We start from the raw sequence: 23,286 nt of genomic DNA, 5'->3' as shown, positions 1-23,286 counted from the left end.
ATCATGCAATCAATAGAAACATTTAGATTAGAAAATTTTTCAAACGAAAAAAAAAACATGATGCAAACAAGCCAAAACATCATCATCGAAATAGAATTTATATTTTGAAGAAGAATAGAAAAAATGCAATGCAGGAAAGCCAACTTTTTCATCGGTTGTCAAATCAAGTTGATTCGATTTTAAAACTAAAACCATGAATTTTTATTGGTTTGTTTTTTTTCAAAGTAATTTTTTTTTCACCAAATGATAATGAGATGATGTTATTAGTTGATTTTTTTATTAATTAATTAAAAGTTCATTAATATTGTTACTAACTAACTAATTTATTAGCTAATCTTTTATTAGGTATTATGAAACAAAACTATCTAAGGAGGAGATTCTTTACTACAATTTATAATTACTAAACTAACTAACTAAACTGAATTTTATTATTTATTTATTATCATTTATTTACGAAAAAATAATCTAAAATCTAGATTACAAATTTAATTTATGGTATGTTTTTTTGACTATACGAAAAAATTATAATGTTTTAATCTGAATTTTTTCAATTTTTAATTACCTTTCATCACTTTGGAAGGCACTACAGCTTGTTATATTTTATTTTATTTTATCATTTGTGATTGTGAATATAAAGTGTTGGTAATGCGATGGGATTCGTTTTGTTTGATACAGGTTGTGAACAGAAAATGTATAAGATGTTATATTGATGAATGATTTGATTGATATATATAGTTGAATGAATTGTCATTTTAGTAGAATAATTGACACAAACACACGAAAGATGATAGATGATGATAAAAATGGATAACAAAAAAACACACACATATGAAAAGGAATGAAGGGATAAAAACAATTTGGAAAGGATTTTTCAAAAAAGTTTTTGGATTTTGTTTTGAAACACATTTAGCAACAACAACAAGAAAAACAAACACAAACACACATACACATATTGATATAGCACACACATGGATTAAAACATTAATTTTTTTAAAAATGATGGTTTAGGATTGTAAAAATTGTGTTGTGGACAAAAATTAAAAGAAATTTAATTGAAAAAACAAATGAAAAACAAATGAAAAACAAATGAAAAACAAATGAAAAACAAACAGGATTTTGGGTTTGGTTTGGGGATAAGTGAAAAGAATTCAAAATGAAAAACAAAACACAAAAATCATTGTGTTAAAATGTGATTTGTCCAAAAAACCAACAACAAACGAAATGAAAAGAATTTTTGTGTTTTGTGCAATTTTTTCAGAAAAAAAGTGAAAAGTAACAAAAATTAAAAATTAAGCGAAAAGTGAAAAAAGTGAATAAAGCACACACACACGAACACACACATAAAAAGTGTAGCAAAACAAAAGAATTTTTCAAACATAAAGTGTATATTTCAAAATTGATTATTGATGAATTATTGTGGTTTTTTTTCGTGTTTGAGTTTTTTAAAAAATTGTGAAGAAAAAATTTTATTTTAACAAAAATTAGTTTTGTTTCAAATCCATCTATGAACTGAAATCTAAATCTCTATGAACTGATCTGGATTTCTAATCAACTTGGAGGAATTTTTTTTTGGAAAAAAAACTTTCTGGAAAGTTTTCTGAAAAGTTTTTTTTGTTTCATCTACGAAAGTTACACACTTACCTTCATCTTCTTCATCTTCATCTTCATCTTCTTCATCGGTACTTTTACTATGCATATTTTTTAGCTTTTTACGTTTGGCAGCAGCACGACGTCTTGCTGTATATTTGGACGTGAACGAAAATTTTTTTGTTTGGACGTAAGAAAAAAGGATTAACAAAAAAATGGTTAAACTAAAACTAACCTTCAATAATGTGCATTTTTTCTTCTTCGGTTGTACGTTCTTCTGCAAGGATAACCTCTTCTGCTTTACAAATCCATTCAACATAACCATTTAATTCACGTTCTAATTGTTGTTGTCTACGTAATTTTAAAAATGCTTGACGATTTTCAACTCTTTCTCTTTCTTTTGCAAATTCACTTGAAACAAACAAAGGAAAAAAATCCAAATTGAAATTTCCATTGAAAAAACATATAAAAACAAAACGCAAAATTCTTACCCACTCAAAACACCAAGAACAAGATTGAGCATAAAAAATGATCCCAATATGATTAATGGAACAAAATATATCCAATTATAAGTACTACCAAGTGCATCATTTGTCTGAATTTTTTTTGGAAAATTTTCCAAGAAAATTTCCAATGAAAAAAATGTTCAAATTCACAAGTGAAATGTTTTATTTACCCAATATAAAATTGCTGTCCAACCTTCCATAGTAATACATTGAAAAACGGTTAACATTGCGAAAAATATATTATCAAAACTGGTAATGCCATAATTTGGTCCTTCCCATCCTTCACGACAAATCGATGTATTTGGACAAACATATGCACCTTTTGGTGTTTTATCTGGATCGGTTAACATTGTACATGGTGTTTCATGTTCACCACCTTCTTTTTCAATATCAACTAGACATTTTTGGGTGAAGATTTTCCGGTTTTCATTGATTTGGTTGCAAAATAGATTCAATCGATTAATTCAATCAATATTACCTTTATCTGGCAGTAGATAGCATGTTTTATGTAAAGCTCCTTCATAAAAATCAAGACCTATTATGGCAAATATAACAATTGCAAATAAAACTAATAGACCAATCTGTAATAATGGTGCCATTGCTTTGATTATGGATTTTAAAACCACTTGTAAACCTTTGATTTTTTCGAAAGAGGAAAAAAAGGGTTAAAAGAAAAGGGGTAAAAGTTTTTGGGTTTTTCAATGAAAAAAACAAAACAAAATTAGTTAATTCATCCAATAAATCAATATAAATGTCAAATGTGATTGATTTTGTTGTGATTTTGTTTGTTGTTTCATCACCGAAGATTGCATTCTTTCATCATGTCGTCGATGTTCACGAAAAAACCAAGATGCTTGAATGAAAAAAAATTGAAAATTCAAATCATCTAAATTCACCAATCACATGTCACACGCACAACAAAACAAAACAAAACATGACAAGATTCTTTTTTTGGTTTTCCAGAATGCAATGCTAAATATTACTTTGGATTTTGTTTTTTGGTTTTTGGTTTTGGTTTTTCAGATTTACTTACTTGGTACACCTGATACCAATTTTAATGGTCTTAATACACGTATTGCACGTAATGTTTTAAGATCTACACCACCTAATACTTTTATATCGGTCGGTATGCAGAATGTAATCAGGCTTTTTCATCATTCCAAAATTGATTGATTGATCGATCGATTCATATAACAAGCAGTCAGGATTCATCATCAACATCAAAATCAAAAACAACAACAAAAATAACACATTCCATAACAGAAATAAATAAAAAAAAATAGTAGTTTGTTTTTCAAGTAAAGTTTCGTTTTCCGATGTTTGTTCGGTAACACATTCCACATATGGACAGGCAGTCAAAATTCAAATTTTTTAATGTTTTTTGGTGAATATAATCATCATTCATCATTCATAATGATAATGGAAAAATTTTTCAAGAAAATTAAAGAAAAAACATTCGATGACGAATGATAATAATGAATTTTTGGACAGGCAAAGAAAGTTTTTGGAAAGAAAATTGAAAAAAAACAAATCAATTAATCAAAAATTCAAAAATACCAAAAATTGATTAGCAAGAAAAACCAAACATTCAACAGAAAAAACAAGCGAAAAAAAAAGAATGGGAATCAATTGCAAGCACATGCCAAAAAATTGCAAATCAAACAAACGTAAAATGAAATTCAAATTCAATTTATCATTAACAAAATTGCATTTTTTCTTTTTTGTTTTTGTTTTGTTTCAATGGTCAATTCAATTTGTTTGTATGTTTGTATGTTGTTGTCTGACTTTTTTGTTTTGTATGTACTTACTTGGCGTCCTTGATACCAATTTTAATGGACGCAATACACGAAATGAACGTAACATACGAAAATCAATATTTTTAAATTCACTTCCTTCGATTACTTTGTTTGCGATACTATTATTGATTGATTGGTTTTTGTTGATGATATTTGGCATATTTACATTGGAAAAATTATGATTAATTTTCAAAAGAAATAATCAATTTTTCAAAATAATTTTTGGGGTTTTCTCATCTGATAAATTTGTTTTTGTTTTTTTGTTTATAAAATGAAAAATAAAACAAGCAAGCATTTGGTTGTGTCGGTGTAATTTGTTGGTCTAATTTTGGCTTATAAGCGAAAATAAAATTAAGGGAACAAAGCGAAAAACGAAAAAAAAAATGATAATGATAATTAAAAATACAAACCCAGTCAATACGACTATAAAATCCAATATATTCCAAACATTTCTAAGATATGATCCTTTATGTAGAATAAAACCTAATGCCAATATTTTTAATGTTGCTTCAACACAAAATATTCCTAAAAAATAAGGCTCCGATGTTTCCTATTGTAGTTATTACATTGATTAAAAGGGAGAAAAAAATTGAAAGTTTTAGATTCAAAAATCATTCGTAAAAATAAATTTTCATAATTCGTTTACCAATTTAAGTGATAAAGGCGTACGATCTTTGTCTGGTAGATGCTCTTCCAATGCAAGCACCACACAGTTGGCAATGATAGTAAGTAGGACAGCATATTCAAATACAGTGTTTATCCGGAAAAAATTAAAGAATTTTTGAAATCAATATTAAGGAATCAAGAATAATCGGTGGAATAAAAAACCATCAGTTTTTTCTCAAAAAATCAAATAAAATAAAGTTATTCATAACAAACAAAGAAAAGCGAAAGAAGAAAATTTTGTAAATCTTATGACAATTTTTACAAAGAATAATAAAGAATAAAGAAAAGAGACGTGAGGAATGTGAATATAATAATTTTTTACTTTTACTGAATTTCTTTTCCTGAATTACTTTTTTGGAATGTTTTTTTCGCATTGAATTTTCTTAAAAAATTTCTAAAAAATTGTCATTGATAATGATGATTTCAATTGAAGAAAGAACTTGAATTTCAATTGAAATTTGATCATTTATGAAATCCGAATCTTATCATTTCCAAAAAAAAAAAAATTGTTTACTTTTTTCTCTCTGGCCAGCCAACCAACCAAACAACAAAAAACCGAAAAAAATCACTCAGATATGAATGAATGAAAAACATGTAACCATTCATCGTTCCTTTATAAATAAATAATGTTTCTTTTTGGGTGGACTTTTTCGTTTTTTTTTCATTTGTTCGTTTGTTCATTTTTGGAAATGAATTTCTACTGATTTATTCACCGAAAAAAAACAGAATATTCTGTATGTGTGTGTGACTATATCAACCAAATTCTGTAACCAAAAAATGAACATCATCATCATATCTATAATTCTGTATATTTAGGTCGATGATAAAATCATTTAAATCAGACCAAATGTAGAATGAATGTAGAAAAAAAACAAATGCAGAAAGTTATTAATTTGATAGTTGAAATTCCGTTGTTGTTTGTTTGTTTGTTTCTGTCAAAAAAAAAAAAAACATTCAGGATGAAAAAAAGGTAATGATAGGGTTGTGAAAATAATAATGTGATATATGATAATAAACCAGGATAAAACAAAAACAAAACAAAACAAACAGGAACCAAAAACAATCAGAAAAACTTTTTGGACAATTCATGACTAATCATCATATTCTCGATATATGTTTTTTAATGTTTTTATTTTTGGTTTGACCAATGAAGAGAGAGAGAGAGAGAGAGAGAGAGAGAGAGAGAGAAATGATTATTGAAAACTGTCATTGTTTGCTTTTTTGATTCTGTTCTTCTATTGTTGGTTATCAATGTCGTTTTTTTCTGTTCCTGTTTGTTTGTTTCCAAAATTGAATAACACACAAAAATGTTTTAAATGGAAATTGATTGAAACCAAATAGAAAATCACAAAAATAGTGAATCTCTCTTTACTGGTTTTCATTGGTTTTCTTTCATTCAGATTCCGAAAAAAAGAATGCAAAAACAAAAAAACAATGGAAAAGAAAAAATGTCATTATGATCATCATCATTGATGACAAACCAAACCAAACCAAACCGAAAAACAGAAATATTATATAAATGTTCTTTTGGCATTTGATTTATTTCTATATCAATAATATCGATAATAGCAAAACGATTATAAAAAAACAGGCCAAAAACAAATAGAAAAATATCATTTCTTTCTCTCTCTCTGTTTGTGTGTATATAGTCGATTATCGATATCTTTTTTTGTGTCTTTCTGATCATAATCTATTCATTTTTTCTTTTCTTTTTTTCTATATCCTAAGAAGACTATTTCGACCTATTTTGTTTTTCGGGAATGATGATTATGATTGTATTGTGTGTTTCGGTTAAGTTATTGATGATAATGAATAAGTTAAGTCGATATAGATTTTTTGGTTACGTTATTTGTGAAAAGGATATGGCCATTCAATAATAAAACGTGTATGTCTTCGAATAAAATTATCATCGGAAAATATAAATAATGATGATGGACCTTTACCGGAACTACCACCAATACCACCAATACCACCACCACTACCACCAACACCACCTAATTGACCACCACCTGATTGTCCTCCCGGTGGTTTTCTTTTACTAGCCATTTTTTGTGCTTCTAATATTGCTGCTGCTTCCGGTCCATATGAACTATATAATGATGTTAAACGACGATGTCGATTGAAAAAATTTGGATCAAATTCACCACCGGCACCAATTTGTACACTTTCACCACTAACAGCACCAACGTTTGATACTTCAGCACTTAATGCTTGTAAACTATTTGGGAGAAGAAAAAAAATAGAAAATTTTGTAAAAAAAAATTGATAATTTTTCAAAGAAAATTCAAGAATTTTCAATCAAAAAGAAAAAAAATCACAAAATTGATGAGAATTTTGCAAAAATGGACTGCTGCAGTTTTTTTCACAAAAAAAAATCCTACCTTAATTTGAAATTGATTTTTTAAATTTATAAAATTTTAAATTTTCAAAATTCAAACAAAATTTTCATCGCATTATTTTTTTGTAATTTCAAAACAAAACAAAACAAACAAATAAATTATTATCTGTAATATGGATGATTATAATTCGCTGCTGCTGCTGCTTTAGTTGTTTTCCGTATGAATTTTGTAATATCTTTTTTGTAAATTCAACGAAATAAGAACCCAGAAAAGAAACAAATCTTATTTTGAATGAAAGACACAAAGTTTACACTGAGATTATATTCAGCACACGCTGATATTTTTATCAAAAACATGGAGAATATTTATTTGAACATAATGGATTTTTTTCTGATTTTGGTAATTTTGTAAATTGGATTGATAATTTGATTGATCACTTGTAAATGGATATTTTTTTTTTTTTTGATTTTTTTGGATTGCACTTGATTTTTGTTTTTGATGATGATTAGTTTTTGAGAGGAAAAACTTTTCATTTATTTTTACATTGATTTCTAATTCTATTTACACACAAACAAACAAACAAATAAACAAACAAACAAACAGACAAACGAATGCAAAAATTAACCAAAAATATAGCAAAACAAAACAAGGTAGAAATAGAATATTATTGATTATTGGTTACAGACAGACAAACTGAAGAATTTCATTCTTTTTCAGCATATAAGGGTATAATGATTGTAAGGTGAATTTCTTGTCGAAATATTTTAACACACAAAACAAAACCAAACAAGGTAGAAATAGAATGCGATGATGATGATGATGATGAACAAAAGAATTAAAAGAATCATTTCTGGAACTGTCAAGAATCGTACACACACACACACACACAAATTGTGCGACTAACGAGAAACAAAACCAAAAACAAAAACAAACGTCAGAATATCGTCGTTATCGGTTGTTGTTGTTGTTGTTGTCGTCATTCACCAGAAAAAAGAAGAGAAAAACCAAACACAAAACCCAGAAGAAAAAACCCAAAATTTTACCACTCCATATTTTTTCAATTTACAGAAAACGAAATGGTGGAAAAAATCACATAACCGTTTAATAATATTTCGTTGTTTGTTTGATTGTTTGGGCACCAGAATCCAGAATCCAGAATTCCTGGATTTTCTATTTTTCTCTCTTTTTTTAATTATTTCATTTCATTTTCGTTTTAATTTTCAATCGGAAAAAAGATAATCTGGATGACCAGAAAACCAAACACAGAATCAGAATCGAAATTCACACACAGGATATATTCTGGAGTGACAAAAACAACAACAACTGATATGAAAAAAACCCAAAAAAATGACACCACCACCAACAATAACACATTTTTTTATTAGGTCGCGGCTTGTGATTGCAGAAGCAGAAGCAAGTATACCAGAAAAACAACAACAACAACAACGAAAATAACCGAACCCGAACCCGAATGATTCCAAACCAAAAAAGAAAAGAAAAGAATATTCTTTGTTGTTGTTGTTGTCGTCGTCATCGACGTAATCTGGTATAGTTGTCGTTGTTGTTGTTGGTATATCACCCAATACATGTAACCCAGACATTTTGCGTTTTTTTTTCTTTCTTTTGGTTTGGTTTGGGTTTCCTTTCTCACCATCATCTCTATTCTTATCTTGTTTTGTTTGCTTGTTTCATTCAGTTTTTTTTATCTACTTTCGTAGTTTTTTTTTTTGTTTCGGGACTTTTTTTCGGGTAATGTATGATGATGTTTCATTTTGGTTTTGCGTCGGCGCATTCCATTGTTGTTGTTCGTTTGGTCGTTTGTTCTGTTGTTGGATCTATCTTTAGACGCATCCATCAATTCTGTTTGGTTTATATTGCGTCTGTCCGTTTGTGAATAGATTCTTTTATTTTCTTCTTATGGTTGAAACAAAATTGGACGCATGTGTTATTCGAATGTGTCATTCAGGACCCAAGAATATATTCTTTATGGTTCTATGAGTTTCTGTTTCACTCTCTCTCTCTCTCAATAATACCACTATCCAAAATTCTGTGTTTAGCGAGATGATCATCATCATCATCATCGACAACCAGAATCGACTATCAGATTTTTTCTGTTTTGTTTTGTTTTGAAAGTAAAAATTAGTAGTAATATTAATGATGATGATGATGATAACAAACTGGTTATATACTTGAAAAGAATCACTACCACTACTACTATCACTACTAATACCACTAGCCCGAAATTGTTCCATTAGTATTCATTCATTTTTTCATACTACTACTTTTAAGCCGGGTTATTTTCCAGAATATGGTAGTGGTAGTAATAATTCTGGTGAAAGGGAAAAATACAAAGTTTTGAAAACGAATCAAATGAAAAAAACCAAAAAAAAAAAAAAAAAAATTAACAAAATCGTTCATCACTATCATCAACAACAACAACAACAACAACAACAATATCGTTGCTTTCGTCGCCGACAAATAATAATAAAGATGAACCGAATAAAAAAAGAATCCAATCCCGAAAAATGAATGAATGAATGAATGTGGATACAAAGAATATATATTCACCATTTACAGGCAAATGAATTCTGGTTTGCTTTGGTTTGGTTTTATTATTATTCTGGTTTTTTTTGGGTTAAAAATGGAACAAAATGAGTGAGTCGGCGAGTGAGAGAGAGAGAGAGAGAGAGAGAGAGAGAGAGAGAATGTACCCAGAACCGAACATAATAATGAAATGGATCCCATTTTTATATTCCTTGTTTGAAGAAAAGAAAAAAAAAGTGGAGAAGAACTTAGCGAAAGAAACAAAAAAAATGAAATGGAAAACGAGTTCAGAGAGACGAAAATTATTGGTTGTAAGAAAGAAAAAAAGTAAAGAAAAAACCAAAGAAAAAAATGAAAAATATTGCTGCTGCTAATGTTAACTTTTACTTTTTTTCTTTTTCTTGTATACGATTCTTACGAATCAATGATTCTTAAGTTGTTTCTTTAGAATGATGATGATATGTAGTTGATTGCAACCAACAAAAAAAAAAAAAAGTGGAAAAGAAAAATGTAGTGAAAAAGTCATTTGTGTTGAAGAATTTTTTTTTTTCGGTCAAAAAATGAGAAAGTTTATGGGAAAGTTTACGGGAAAAAAATTTACGAGAAAATTTACACAATTCTGTCAACAACAAAAAAAAAGCTAAATATATCAATATAATGATGATCATAATTCATGAATATTCTTCTTCGTTTCCCCAAAAGACACACACACACACGCACACAGGTCAGATTTATTCTGTACTCATAATGAATATTTATGAATGAATTTTTGATTTGTTTTTTTTTCATCACGATTCTTGAAAATTCTTTCAAAAAAAAAAACAAAACTCTTGACTGCCACAAATCGCTACATCTAGCGGTCAGAGAATCAAACCGCTACGTAAAAAAAACCGCGAAATATTTTTTTTGTTTCAATAAACGCAGTAGGCAGAAAAATTTTCAAAAATTGATGTTTGGTTTTCCCAAAAGAAACTGTGAAACCAGAAACCCAAAAAAAATCGACAACAACAACAACAATGAAAAAATAACCCGAAAAAACCCAAATCTAATCATGTATCCAGGTAACCAGAAGAAAAAAAAATGGAAATTCAAAACCTCGAATATTCACAAATGGATAATTATGACAAGCTAATTAAACAAAAAGAGAGAATGATTTTTCGGTTGCGCAACAACAACAACAAAAAAGCCTTTTTCTGATAACCAAAACTAATGAGAAATTAATGGAAACAAAAAAATTTTGTTTTGAACCAAAAAATGATGAAAACACACAGAATTTGGTTTTTTTTTTTCCTGTATGGAAAATCCAAAAACCGAAGCCAAAAGCCAGAACTTGAAACTTACCTAATACGTCTGAATGTTAATCTTTCTTTTGAATTTTCCGATTGATAATCATCATTTGATTTATCAAATGATTTTTTCTTTGTTGTTGATGTTGGTTGTCTTGGTTGATTGAATTTTACAATTTTCGTTACAGTTTCTTTTTCATTATTGATCGTTTTTGATTGTAATTGAGGATCGATAGATGATATTGGTGATTTTATGGAAGAACATTGTTGTTGTTGTTGTTGATTTGATTGTTGTTGTTGTTGTTGTTGTTGGTCATTCAATAAACTACCGGTTGTTGTTGTTGTTAATGATGTACTTCGACGACGTGATGATGTTTTTGAACGAAAACTATCATTCAAACCATCACCACCGCCACCACCACCGCTATTTGCGCCACCACCACCACCACCACCACGTCTTCTTTGAAGATTACGACGAAATGATGATACAGTTTCCATATTACGCTTTTTTAAGCGTACACTATATGAACGTACATGAAACATTTTTGTGTTTCTTTGTTTTTCGGTTTTTCGGTTCTTGATTAATTTGATTAATTTAAAAATTTTCTTCAACAAAAAAAAAAAATCTAATTTTAAGCTCGTTATTTGTTTGTTTACGGATGGATGGATGGATAAAATTCTTATTGATGATGATGATGATGATTGAAGGTCAAAAATGAACAAATTTTTCTGATTCTAAATAATATTGATCATCATCATTATCATTATAGTCGCATTATAATTAATGATGATAATGATGATAAGGATCTTTGTAACAAAAACAAAAACAGAAAAAAAAATGGTAATCCCAATAATCAAGAATATATGTTGCCAATTTCTGATTCTTTTTGTTGTTGTTGGTTTTGCATAATGTAATTGTTGTTGTTGTTATCATTGTTGTTGTTGTTGTTGTTGTTGTTACTTGACATGCAGAAAATTTTAACATTTCATTATCATCATCATCATCAACATTACTCATGAATAATCATAACACTGGGGAATGATATCGATGACAATGATGATGATTAGACAATTTTCAATCCAAAGGAAACTCAAGAAAAATCAAGAAAAATCAAAAACTGAAATCTGAAAATTTTCAAGAATTTTTTCAAGCAAACAAACAAATATCAGAAGACAGAGAAAAAACTTTTTTTTGAGAAATTGAAATTCTTTCATACTGAAAGAAGAAAAAAAAACTCATCAGGAAATCATCACAAAAAGAAGAAGAAAATGAAGAATTTCAACCGAATCAAACTGAATCCCAAAAAAACCAAATGATAAATGATGATTAGAAAAAAAAATGTGTTAAGAATTTTGCTTTCTTGCTTTCACTCACTCACAATAGATTTTCTTCTGTGTTTTTTGTTTTCTGTTTTCAATCAATAATTGATTAACTACTACTATGACTTGATTGACTGACTTACTGAATTTGATCATTTGATTCATTAATTCATTTAGCTGTTGCAGTTGTTCTCGGTGTTAATGTTGTTTGCTTGTAGTAGTGTTTTTGCTTGTAAATCTTATTTTGAATCAAAAAACAAAAAAAAATTAATCTTTTATAAGATGCTATTTATCATTTGGTAAAAGTTTTTTTTAAAAAAAACTAAAAATTTAATTTTAAAAATTACAAAACAAAAAAATTCTGGATTACAAAACAACAGAATCGGAAATGACACCAACATGATCGCGATTCTGTAGAAGAAAAAAACTAGAAAAATTTTCAAGCAAAAAACAAAACAAAAATGATACATTTTCTTTACCTACCTAAATAAGGTAAATATCATCATCACTGGATCATCATTTCATTGGATTTTTTTTTTCTCCTATTTTGTTTACCCGAACCAAAAAGAAAGAAAGAAAGAATCATTTCATTTAGCAAACATTTTGTTAGCTGAAAAAATCATCATCATCATCATCATTCAGTAAACAAGAAACAAAATGATGGATGCATTTTGTCTAAATAACAATGTAACAATGTTTGTGGATGATGACATTGTGTTACTGTGTGATAATTGAAGTGCAAAATTCATTAAATTCTATTGAATGTATGTATGGATGATTCTTTTTGCTTTTTACTTTTACTTTTACTTTTCGTTTTCATTTTCAATCAATGTTTTTTCCCATTTCTATTCAAACAATTTTCGCTGTATAGATGTTACTTATTTGTTGTTGTTGTTGTTGTAGTTAGCCATCATAATTTCTTCTTTTTTATTTTTTTGGATTCAAATTTGTTCATCCATAAACAACAACAACAAAGAAAAGAAAATGGAGAGAGAAAATATAATGATGGACATTTATAGAGTTTATTCATTCATTCATCTGATTCATTTCATTGTGAAATTGATTGATTTTCTCTCTCTCTCTCTCTCTCTCTCTCTCTCTCTCTCTCTCTCTCTCTCTCTCTCTCTCAATTATAATGATAATTGGTTGATAAAATATAATAATAATCCGAGTGAAAGGAAAAAAAAAGAAAAGAAAAGTGAAATGAATTTGTTTCTTTGAAAAAAAAAGATTCTGTAGAAGAAGAACCAAGAATAATCTTATTTCCACCAACAACAACAACATTTTTATGTTGGAGAGTCCAAAAAGAATTGATGATGAAAGAATAAACAAAAAAACACGTTCAAAAAGTTTGAAAAAAAAGTTTCAAGTTTTTTTTCTTTTGGTTCAAGGAAGATTATTTCATTAATTTTTTAACAAGAAAAAATTCAACCGATGATGCGTCTTTGTTCGTTCAACGGTCTGGTGTGTGTGTGTCAGGAATCAATCTTTCTCCGCATCACATCAGGCCAGAAAACAACCAGAAATCCGAAAACACACACACACAAAGAGAAACAAAAAACCAAAGAAATTATTCGGATGCTAACAGCCGATTGATTATGTTATGTCTTTTTTTTGGCAAAAATCCAAAATATGCACACCACACACAAACAAACAAACAACCAAACAAACGGATATCCCTATCCATCACAAAAATGTTTGAATGGAAAAAATGTTTTTTTTTCTCGGGAAAATGCTTTTTGTGTTTAGATTTTTTCATTGGGAAAACCAAAAGAAGAAAATTTTTTCTTTCCAGTTGTTTTACCCGAAGTCATTTTATTATTCACCAAAAAGAAAAAAAAAAAGATTTGCTTATTTAAAGGAGAAAAATTGGGAAGTTTTTTTGTTTTCTTCCCGAAAAAAGATTCATTCAAACTTTTTATATTGAATTAAAGATTTTATTAGGAAAAACTTTTGTTTTGTTTCAATTTTATGTTCAAACATCATGCAAAATCATTAACATTTTTTTTTTTTTGTTTTTTGGAGTTATGGAAAGCAACAGTTTTATCTGGTGCTTCTTCTGCAGAAACTCTACCCAGAAAAACCAGGGAAAAAAACCCAAGAAAAAAAAATGAAAATCATTTTGCATCTGGATGTCGTTGCGGTTGTCAAAAAAGGAAAAAAAAATATGAGAAATCCTTTCGCTACCTTTTTTTTGCATGAGAAAGCAAAAATGAAAAAAAGTAAAACGGGTTGAACAGTAAAAGGGTTAACAGGAATTTTTCCCCCTATGTGTGTTTCTGGTTTCCATTTTTTTTTCTTTTAATAATAATAATCATATTTGTCATTTGATATTCGAAATTGTAACTAAAACTCAGAAAACAAGCGGAAAAAATCCTGATCAAATTCAATGTTGTTGTTGTTGTTTTACCAACAACATCTTTCATACAAGCATTGAATCAGGAAAGATGCTGTTCAGAACAGAACCGAATGAAAAGTTACATAAATCAAAATGTAAGGTAAAAAAAAAGAAGAAGAACATCAAGAAGATTTGTAGTGAAACAAAACATTACATGACAATGTTTTTTGTTTTCTTCTAAAATTTGATTTTTGGATTTTTTTTTTAATTTGAAAAAAAGCAACAACAAAATCAGTAAAAAAAAAACATTTGAAAAACACTAATTGTGAAATGGAAAGAAAAACTTTATGGATTCTCTTTCAGCCAACTAAACAAGAAGAAGAAACAAAATAAGAAAGAAACTTTTTAAAAATCTTATGTTGTTGTTTTATGAAAATGAATGAACGAAATTTGATTTTGCATAATGTTACATCTTTCTTTCTTTTTTTGTTGTTTGTTGTCAATTTTTTCCCTATCAATTTCTTCTTCTTCGATTTTATTATTCAATGAGAGTTAAGTATAATGAAATACAAGGTGAAAAAAGGGTGAACAAAAAAATAAAAAAAATATATTCGTTTTGTTTTGTTTGCATTGAATTTTTGGATGCAATTCATTTTCAAAATTGAATTCATCATCATCATCATCAACAACTCTCTCTCTCTCTCTCTCTCTCTCTCTCTCTCTCTCTCTCTCTCTCTAACTCTACGGATGCAAATGCAAATAAAGAATGACAACAAAAAAAAAAAGTTGACAAAAACAGGTAACACACACAGGTTGAAGAAACAAAAAAAAAAAAATGGAGGAACCAAAAAAAAACAGGAGAGAGAGAAAAAAATAAACAAAACGAATGACAAAAAAAAAAAAAATATTCTGGGCAAACTAATAGAATATTCCGAAAAATTTTTTTTTCTTTTGGAATGGAATTTTGTTTCAAAATTTTCATCAAATTATTATTCTTTTCAGTTCAAAATATACCACTGTTGATGATGATGATAACGATAACGATAACGATAAATAATAATGGAAAACACACACACACACACACACACACACACACATCATATATTCGACAAATGAATTTTGAATGAACCAAAAAACAGAATTTTTTCCAAAGAATTTTTAATGAATAAAAAAGAAGAGTGAGAGAGAGACAGAGACAGGAATATTCTGTTGAATAAAAGTTTGTTTGTTTTGTTGTTTGTTTTTTTTTTGAAAAAATTCTTTCTTTTCATCGTTTTTTTTATTTGGTTGTTTCAACATCCATTGATGAAAGCACTGTCATCATCATCATCATTGAGTGAAAAAACTTGAAAAATTTTCAAAAAAAAAAAAAACTTGAACAAAATTTGCATCTCGTCAAATACAGCAGAGCATAAAAAGAATCAAACACACACAGCACACAGAATTCAATCAGGAAAGAATTGGACACTATTCGATGATACTTCGTCCTTATTATTCTGGAATTGATAAGAATTGAATTTTCTTTTTTGCAAATAATGAGGATAATGATGAATACGGTGGATTGAAATCCAAGGGAAAAACAATGAGCTTCTTTGAAAATGATACATATTGATTTTTTTTTTGCAAGATTGAAAAATCATCGTTGGCTACATAGAGGAAGAATAGGATTTTTTTTTACAAAAAAACACAACACTGAAATCAGAAATCAAAAGATTCACCAGCAGCAAAACACATCATATGTGCGAGAAAAAAAACTAACGAAAATTATTCATTGCCAAAAAAAAATCAGAAAAAAAAGATGAACAGAACAGCAACGGCAAAAACCGAACGAACGATCGATCGATCGATGATCGAAATAAACATATTGAACATATTATATAAGCCAAAATCGACGAATAAAGAATATTTTTGAAAGAATTTCTTCAACAACAAACAAACAAAAAAAATGAATTAACAAAAAAAAAGATGAATTCATTTGGATTTTGGAAAATGATGATGATGAAATGAAATCACAGAATCATACAGAATCAGGATAAAGAGATTTTATGATGATGACAAAGTTGTTGAATTGAATTAAAAAATGTGGAAAAAAAAGCAAGAATTTCTGAATGAAAATGACAAGAATCACACAGAAATTTTCCTTCCTAGCCAAACTAAAAGTCCATATTTGAAAGAATTTTTTGATGAAGAAAAAAAAGTAGTAACAACAACAACAACAACAACAACAAAGGTAGAAAAAAGCAAACCTGAACAACGAAAAAAAATGATAATTTTTTTGCAGTTCAGATTTGTTATTGAATTTAATTGAATTTCGTTTTGTTCAGGTGTTGATAATGCGAATAAAAAAAAACAAAACAAAACAAAAACAGAATTTTCAAAATGAAAACTTACAAATGAAGTGAAAAGAAGGGAAAATCAAATGAACATACACACACACAAACACAAACACACAGAAGACAGAATGGCGCCCAACCTGTACAAAACAAAACAAAAAACACAGGACACATTCTCACACACACACTATGTGTGTGTAGGAATGTAGAATTCTTTGAATGAAGGATTCTGTGATTTTTTTTTATTCTTTCCACTGAAATGGCCCAAAAACAAAAAACAAAACAAAACAAAAATCAGAAATCAATTGGCAGACATAATGATAATGATGATGATCAGCATCAACACAATGATATTAATCAAATGGAAATTCATTCATTCATTCATGATCGTCATTCATTTGTTTTTTTCTGCCATTTGATGATTATGATGCGAATATGATCGACATTTTAATGCTTGAAATTTTTTGGATTGAATTTGGTGGTGGTGGTGGTGCTGCGCCTGTGTTATTGTGTTTTGTCAATGTGTTTTGCTGTTTGCGTTTCTTGATGATGATGATTCTGATCAAGAATATGTTCCGTAAAAAAAAGTGCCTGCGCATTGATTTCCAATGATGATGATGGTTACGAAGAAACGAATATAGAATTCGAATGTGAATAATGATGTCGGAGAAAAGAATCCAGGAGCGAAAAAACAACAACAGAACAGAAGAAGAAGAATCTTTTCAATACAAGATGGATTTGATTTTGGCTGACTGGCTGGCTGGCTGGGTGAGTGATTTGTTTTTTCTTCTCTCTCTCTCTCTCTCTCTCTCTGTCTCTGTCTCTGTGTGCGTGTAGAATGTTAAAATAGATGCAGCAAGTGGTGATGGTGGCGTGTACATTCATGTATTTTAAGAATAAAATTCCATTGAATCGCTCCCCTCTATTCTCCCCTTCGCCAGAATCTATTATAATGATGATATTAACAATCTTGATATTGAAAACAAAAAAATGAATGATTGAAGATTTTATTATCATCTTCTCTCTCTCTCTCTCTCTCTCTCTCTCTCTCTCTCTCTCTCTCTCTCTCTCTCTCTCTCTCTCTCTCTGATTTGAAAATCAATCTATAATCAGAGAATCTGAATAATGAATCATTAAAGATTAGATTTACAATGATAATGATGATAATAATAATAAAATTCTTTTTACGTTTTACTTTTATAAATTCTGTTCTTTTTGCATATGTTTTGTCATAAATAAAAATAAAATTTTGGTTTTTTTTTATTATATTTATAAACACAGATGTAATAATAAATTTTTGTTTCCCTCGTTTTCGTTTTTTCCATCAAATTCATTTTCCAAATTCAATCTGATTTAACCAAACAAACAAACAAATCGAAGAGAGAAAAAAAAATAACAAACGTAGAATAAAAAAAACTTTGTTTCAAAAATAACAAGATGGAGGAGAGAAAGTTCCAGGGAATTCTAAACTTTTATGATGTTCATTTGTTTATCTCTTTTTTTTCACATGAAATTCTCAACACACAGACACACACACACACACAGACAGACACTTTATAGATTAATCCGATTTATAAAAAAAACAAACCAAAATTTTTGTTCAGTAACTTTTTCCAAAAAAAATGGAAACATTCATTCATTCATTCATTCATTGATGATAATGAGGAATACATTTTTCATTAATTTAAACAAATTGCCTGAAAAGAAAAGAAATGAAAAACAAAACAAACATTGATAACAACCAAAACCAGCAACAAAATTCTTTCATTTTTTTTTGGCTGTTAATTTAATTATCAAATCAAAAATTAGACAAGGAAAAATTTCCTGTAAATTTTCCCAAGCACTCAACACTGGAATTCATTTGATTCGTTTGTCAAACACACCTTAAAAACAACCAAGGTGTTAATAAAATGAAATCAAATCAAATCAAATGACACGAAAAGATTAGTTAAACAGCAGCAGCAGCAAAAGCGAAAAAAAACCTGTCATATTTACACAGGTAAGTAAAAAAAGCGCCCCCTTTTCAAAAATCAATTTTGTGATCAAAAAATCAAAAAAAAAATGTAATTTTTTTAACGCTACTTACGCAATATCTTCTAATTTCATTCCTTTTAATCTTGAATGTAATAATGCACATGTACGTTGATCAGATATTTCAACAGCACGACGACGTTGTCTAAAACGTGTTGCCGGAAAACTTTCTCCACCACCACCAGTCGATATTGACATTCTTGATGATTGTCTTCGTTGTTGTTGTTGATTTGGTGATTTTGTTGTTGTCGCCGTTGTTGTTGTTGTTGTTGTTGGTTGATTTGATTCATTTGTTGTTGATTGTTTACGATTAATTACGGCTGCTGATCCATCTGATACATCTTTTGAATCACGATGTTGTGAATTTCTTCGATCACTATTTTCACCAATATCTGATTCTATGATTGATAAACGATGTTGTTGTTGTTGTGTTGATGCTGTTGAACCTCTACGACGTCCAATATGTCGACTACCGCTTACGCCTATCATTTTTTTTCTTTGTTTGTTATGGTTTTGTTTTGGTTGTTTGTTGGCAATGTTGATCATTAAATTTAAATTTTATTTAAATTATCTTAGTAATAATCCGAATAACAGAATAATGGGAAAAAATTTTGTGCAAAATGAATTCGGTGATTGCGACGATAATGATGATTTGTAAAACACAAAAAAAAAGATCTAAAAGTTAGTTTTTTTTGGGTTGATGTAAAGGCACTGTCGTAATAAAAATGATGATAAAAAATTTTGATGATGAGATAATGATCAAACAAACATACACAACAAAACACTCAGGTAAAAAAGGAAAGAAAAAAGGTTATTATTTTATCGTTCAATCGTTTCAATCTAATCGCAATTGAATTCTTTTTGGATTCTTTTTGAACACTTGCGTTTGATTTGTACTATTTTAGAATAATTGAATAATTTTTCTCCTAATAGAAAAATTTTCAGTTAAAATTTTCTTTGATTCATTTCACTCGATAATCAAATATTAATAGATGATGTTCCAGACTAGATTGATGTAATTTACTACCAAATTTCAGGTTTTTTCAAGTTTGTCTTTTTTTAGTTAGTAATTTAAATAATCTTTTTTCTTTTTTTTTCTTCATTATTATTATTGATCATCATCATCATCATATTCATGATATTTGGAAATTTTTTTTGTTGTTGAAAACTTTCGGGAACTTTCTTTGGTCCAATTTCGTTTCCGTATTTTTTTTCTATTTGAGAAATTTTCTTCTGTTTCAATTTCGAATCATAATCCGTTTTTTTTTGTTGCTGGAAACTTTACCGAAAAGAAAAAAAATTGATTAGAACAAGTAGACAATGTTGATTCATTTCATTTTCAATTTTTGTTTTTTTGTTTTTGCTTCTGGTTTCGATTGCATTCGAATGAAAAATTGTAAAATTTGAAAGAATTTTTTCGGTTAAATTTTAATCGGATTATTTATTTTGTGAATAAAATGACTTTTTCTATATTTCGATTGGCATAGGTATTATTATTTAGGTCGAAATAGACGAACACAAAACAAAACAAAAACAAAAACAAAGAGAAAAATCTAAAGAAGAAAAAAATGAAGAACCGAAAATTGAATTGAATGAACAGAATTCGGGAGTTGTTTGTAACAAAAAAGAGAGAAAGCGAGAGAGAGAGAATATTCTTGATGGATTTGAAAAGCATCAACACAGCAGAATCGATTTCAACAATATTCTTCATTCATTCATTCGAATTTATGTTCCAGATTCCATATTCTGTACAATTTTTTCATATTTATTCATCCAGGAAATTCTGTAACAACAAAAAGAAAGAAAGAATTTAAAAATTAGAAAATTTTTTTTAAAAAATTTTAAAATTAAAAATTGCAAAAATAAAACAACACCAGCCATCTTGTGGATAGAAAAAATTAAAGAAAAAAATGTATTTCAAAAAACTGTCACTAGATGGAATTATGTTGTCTAGCGATTCCATGTAATTATTCCAAATTCATGTCAAAATAGCCCGAAAATAACGGAATTTTTTTTACTAAAATTCATGACCCATATTTATTTTATAACAGAAATGATGATTATAATAATAATGTAACACATTATGTAGACAATCGCACATCTGTCACACACACACAAACATATTTGAGAGAGAAAAAAAAAGCATCGAAAGCAGAAAAAAAACGAAAAACAAAATTGCGAAAAAAACAAAATTGCGATGATTGATTACTTAAGCAAAAAATGAAAAAAAAACATTTTTCTTTCTTGTCACACACACACCACACACACACACATGCTTTCACTAGATACACACACTGACCAATGTCCATTGGAAAAATTATTCAAATGTTTTTTTTCTCTCGGTCATTTGTCATTTCTAAACAAGGTTTAAGAATTTTTTATTATCATTTTTTTTCTCATTTGAACTTTAAATTCATATTTATCCTCCTCGTCGTTGTCGTTGTTTAACCCTCAGTTTCTCTTCAAACAAAACAAACAAAAAAAAAAATTATAAGGGTAGTTTTTCTGTTGTTGTTGTTGTTGTGGAAATAGTCAAAAAACAAATAATAATAACATTTGAATTTGATGAATTCGTTAAATGCATGTTTTGAATATTTAACACAAAGATAGTAGATAGACAACTGGGGTTAAATTTAAAAAGGATAAAATAGATATGGATAGATAGAGAATATTCTATCTTTTTTTTACGAAAATAAAAGCGCATGCGTAATACAATTATCACAACAGAATAATAATAATATTACATAACTGAATTTCTCATTTCAGTTTGTTACAGCAAACAGCCGCAGCAGCAGCAACAAGCATATATGCAAATTAAACTTTTTTGTTTTGTTTAATGTCTTGGGCGTCTTTGGGGTCTTTTTCACAATTTCTGCAAGAACCCAAATGGAAAATTTTTCCAATTTTGAAATAAAAAAAAAACGAATTCAACGAACCGAGAAATTTTCATTTTCCATTTTCCATTTATTTAACTGACCATAATCATAAATTTCAAAGAAACAATCCAACCAACACCCCGGCCATACACAGATGTTGTTACTATGATGATGATGATGATGATACATTCCATCAGCATTTCTTCATTCTCCTCTTTTAAAACAGAATTTTTCCAAAATAAAAAAAAGTTTTATTTTTTTCAATTTCGATAAAATTTTCTGTTTTGTTTTTTTTCAATACAAAATTAAATTTGTTTTGTTTTGTTTTATTTTGCTTGTTTGTCAAGTTCCACTCTCTGTGTTGACTTCTCTGAAAACAAAAACAAATGAAAAATTTTAATTTAATAACCGAAAGAACGAAAGAAATGAAAAAAACTTGGACCGAATGGAGCCGGGCGGCCGGCCGAATGACAATGGACCATCGACAACGACAAAATATCGATAAAACAGTCAATTTTTCAAGTGAAAAGGACGAAAGTACGAAAAACTGAATAAACTGAATTTGTTTCTGTATATGCAAATTTATATTTTCATGATAATAATGGTTGGTAGGTGTTGAACGAAAGAATTGAAGAATTTTTATCATCATCATTTTTTTTCGGGAAAGAAAGAGTTAAAAGAGTTGAGGGGAAAAGAGTTTGGCAAACTGATAACTATAATGATGGTAATGATGGTAATGATGATAATCAACATTATTATCATCAATATTTTGATTATTATGATGATGCTGATGGGCAAAATTATGTAAATTTTTTCCCTGTTATCTTTTGCTGTGTGTTTTTGGTGATGATGTTTGGACGATGAAAAAGTGATGAGAAAAACCGGGAGAGAGCGGATAATAATTCCAATAAATGTCCAAAACAGAATTCAAATTTGAAAAAAAAATTTAATTAATTTTTTTTTCTCCAAACAAAAAAGTGTTAATAAAATCAAACAAAACAAGCTAGATCAAATTCAATCAATCGGAAGAAAAAATCCGGAAAAAATTGAATAAACAACAAACTAAATTAACAAAAAAAAAAAAAAAAAATCAAAAGGGTTAAAAACATTTGGTAACCCTTTCCCTACTCTCTCCTAAAACCAAACCAAAATAAAGTTTCATTCATTCATTCATTCAATGTTTGTATTGGGATTCGATAAACAAAAACCAAACAAAAAAACTTGTTCGGAAAGAAGAAGTTAATATTTGATTAGTTGATCGTAATCAATGTTTTTTGTTTGTGTTCAAGTTTATTCCGGATTCTTTCGGAATCAAACATCAAGCATCATAATGATGATGATGATGATGATGATGATGATGATGAGAACGATAACAAGTATTCACTGGTAATTCTGTTTCTTCTTCTGTTTTTTCATTTCAAAATGAATTTCAGAATTTCAGATTGAAAACTTTTGTTCGTTTTGCTTTTGTTGGTTCAAATTAAATCAGAATTTTTTAAAAACAAAAAAATCAAAAAAATTGAATTTGATTTGAATTCCAAATGAACTAAATTTGAAATAATTTCGCTTATTTTGTTGTTGTTGTTTGTTGTTGTTGGCAAAAAATCTGTATAAATTTTCTCTGATTTTTCAAAAATTCTTTTCGAGATCCTGTTAATCGATCA

The 23,286-nt window shown here is 28.4% G+C and overlaps 1 protein-coding gene across 18 annotated transcripts in view; it reads right to left on the bottom strand.

Annotated features, from left to right (window-relative positions):
• cac (calcium voltage-gated channel subunit cacophony) overlaps nucleotides 1-19,259 on the bottom strand; it is a 39,042-nt gene extending 19,783 nt beyond the window's left edge. For 8 of the 18 annotated variants that reach the window (XM_075823864.1, XM_075823856.1, XM_075823861.1 and 5 more), the window contains exons 1-11: nucleotides 10,780-11,282; nucleotides 6,421-6,773; nucleotides 4,536-4,642; nucleotides 4,300-4,439; nucleotides 3,127-3,239; nucleotides 2,572-2,727; nucleotides 2,264-2,487; nucleotides 2,079-2,182; nucleotides 1,823-1,998; nucleotides 1,642-1,737; nucleotides 563-589 (exon numbers count right to left, since the gene is read on the bottom strand). In XM_075823864.1, coding sequence (XP_075679979.1) covers nucleotides 563-589; nucleotides 1,642-1,737; nucleotides 1,823-1,998; nucleotides 2,079-2,182; nucleotides 2,264-2,487; nucleotides 2,572-2,727; nucleotides 3,127-3,239; nucleotides 4,300-4,439; nucleotides 4,536-4,642; nucleotides 6,421-6,773; nucleotides 10,780-11,267 — 1,984 coding nt within the window. In that variant the 5' untranslated portion in view covers nucleotides 11,268-11,282. Of the gene's footprint in view, nucleotides 1-562; nucleotides 590-1,641; nucleotides 1,738-1,822; nucleotides 1,999-2,078; nucleotides 2,183-2,263; nucleotides 2,488-2,571; nucleotides 2,728-3,126; nucleotides 3,240-3,901; nucleotides 4,009-4,299; nucleotides 4,440-4,535; nucleotides 4,643-6,420; nucleotides 6,774-6,936; nucleotides 7,055-10,779; nucleotides 11,283-18,801 lie in introns of those variants that run through there. The other 10 variants (XM_075823868.1, XM_075823858.1, XM_075823869.1 and 7 more) reach the window with 9 other exon arrangements.
• Nucleotides 19,260-23,286: the final 4,027 nt, after the last annotated feature.

Source organism: Dermatophagoides pteronyssinus, unplaced genomic scaffold, assembly GCF_027571235.1.
Source record: "Dermatophagoides pteronyssinus isolate colony J.1.1.1.1 unplaced genomic scaffold, Derpt_VIB-CSIC_2022.12 sq0038, whole genome shotgun sequence".
NCBI classification, from domain to species: Eukaryota; Metazoa; Arthropoda; class Arachnida; order Sarcoptiformes; family Pyroglyphidae; genus Dermatophagoides; species Dermatophagoides pteronyssinus.
Note: the sequence above shows the minus strand (reverse complement) of the source record. Positions and strands in the feature narration are given on the sequence as shown.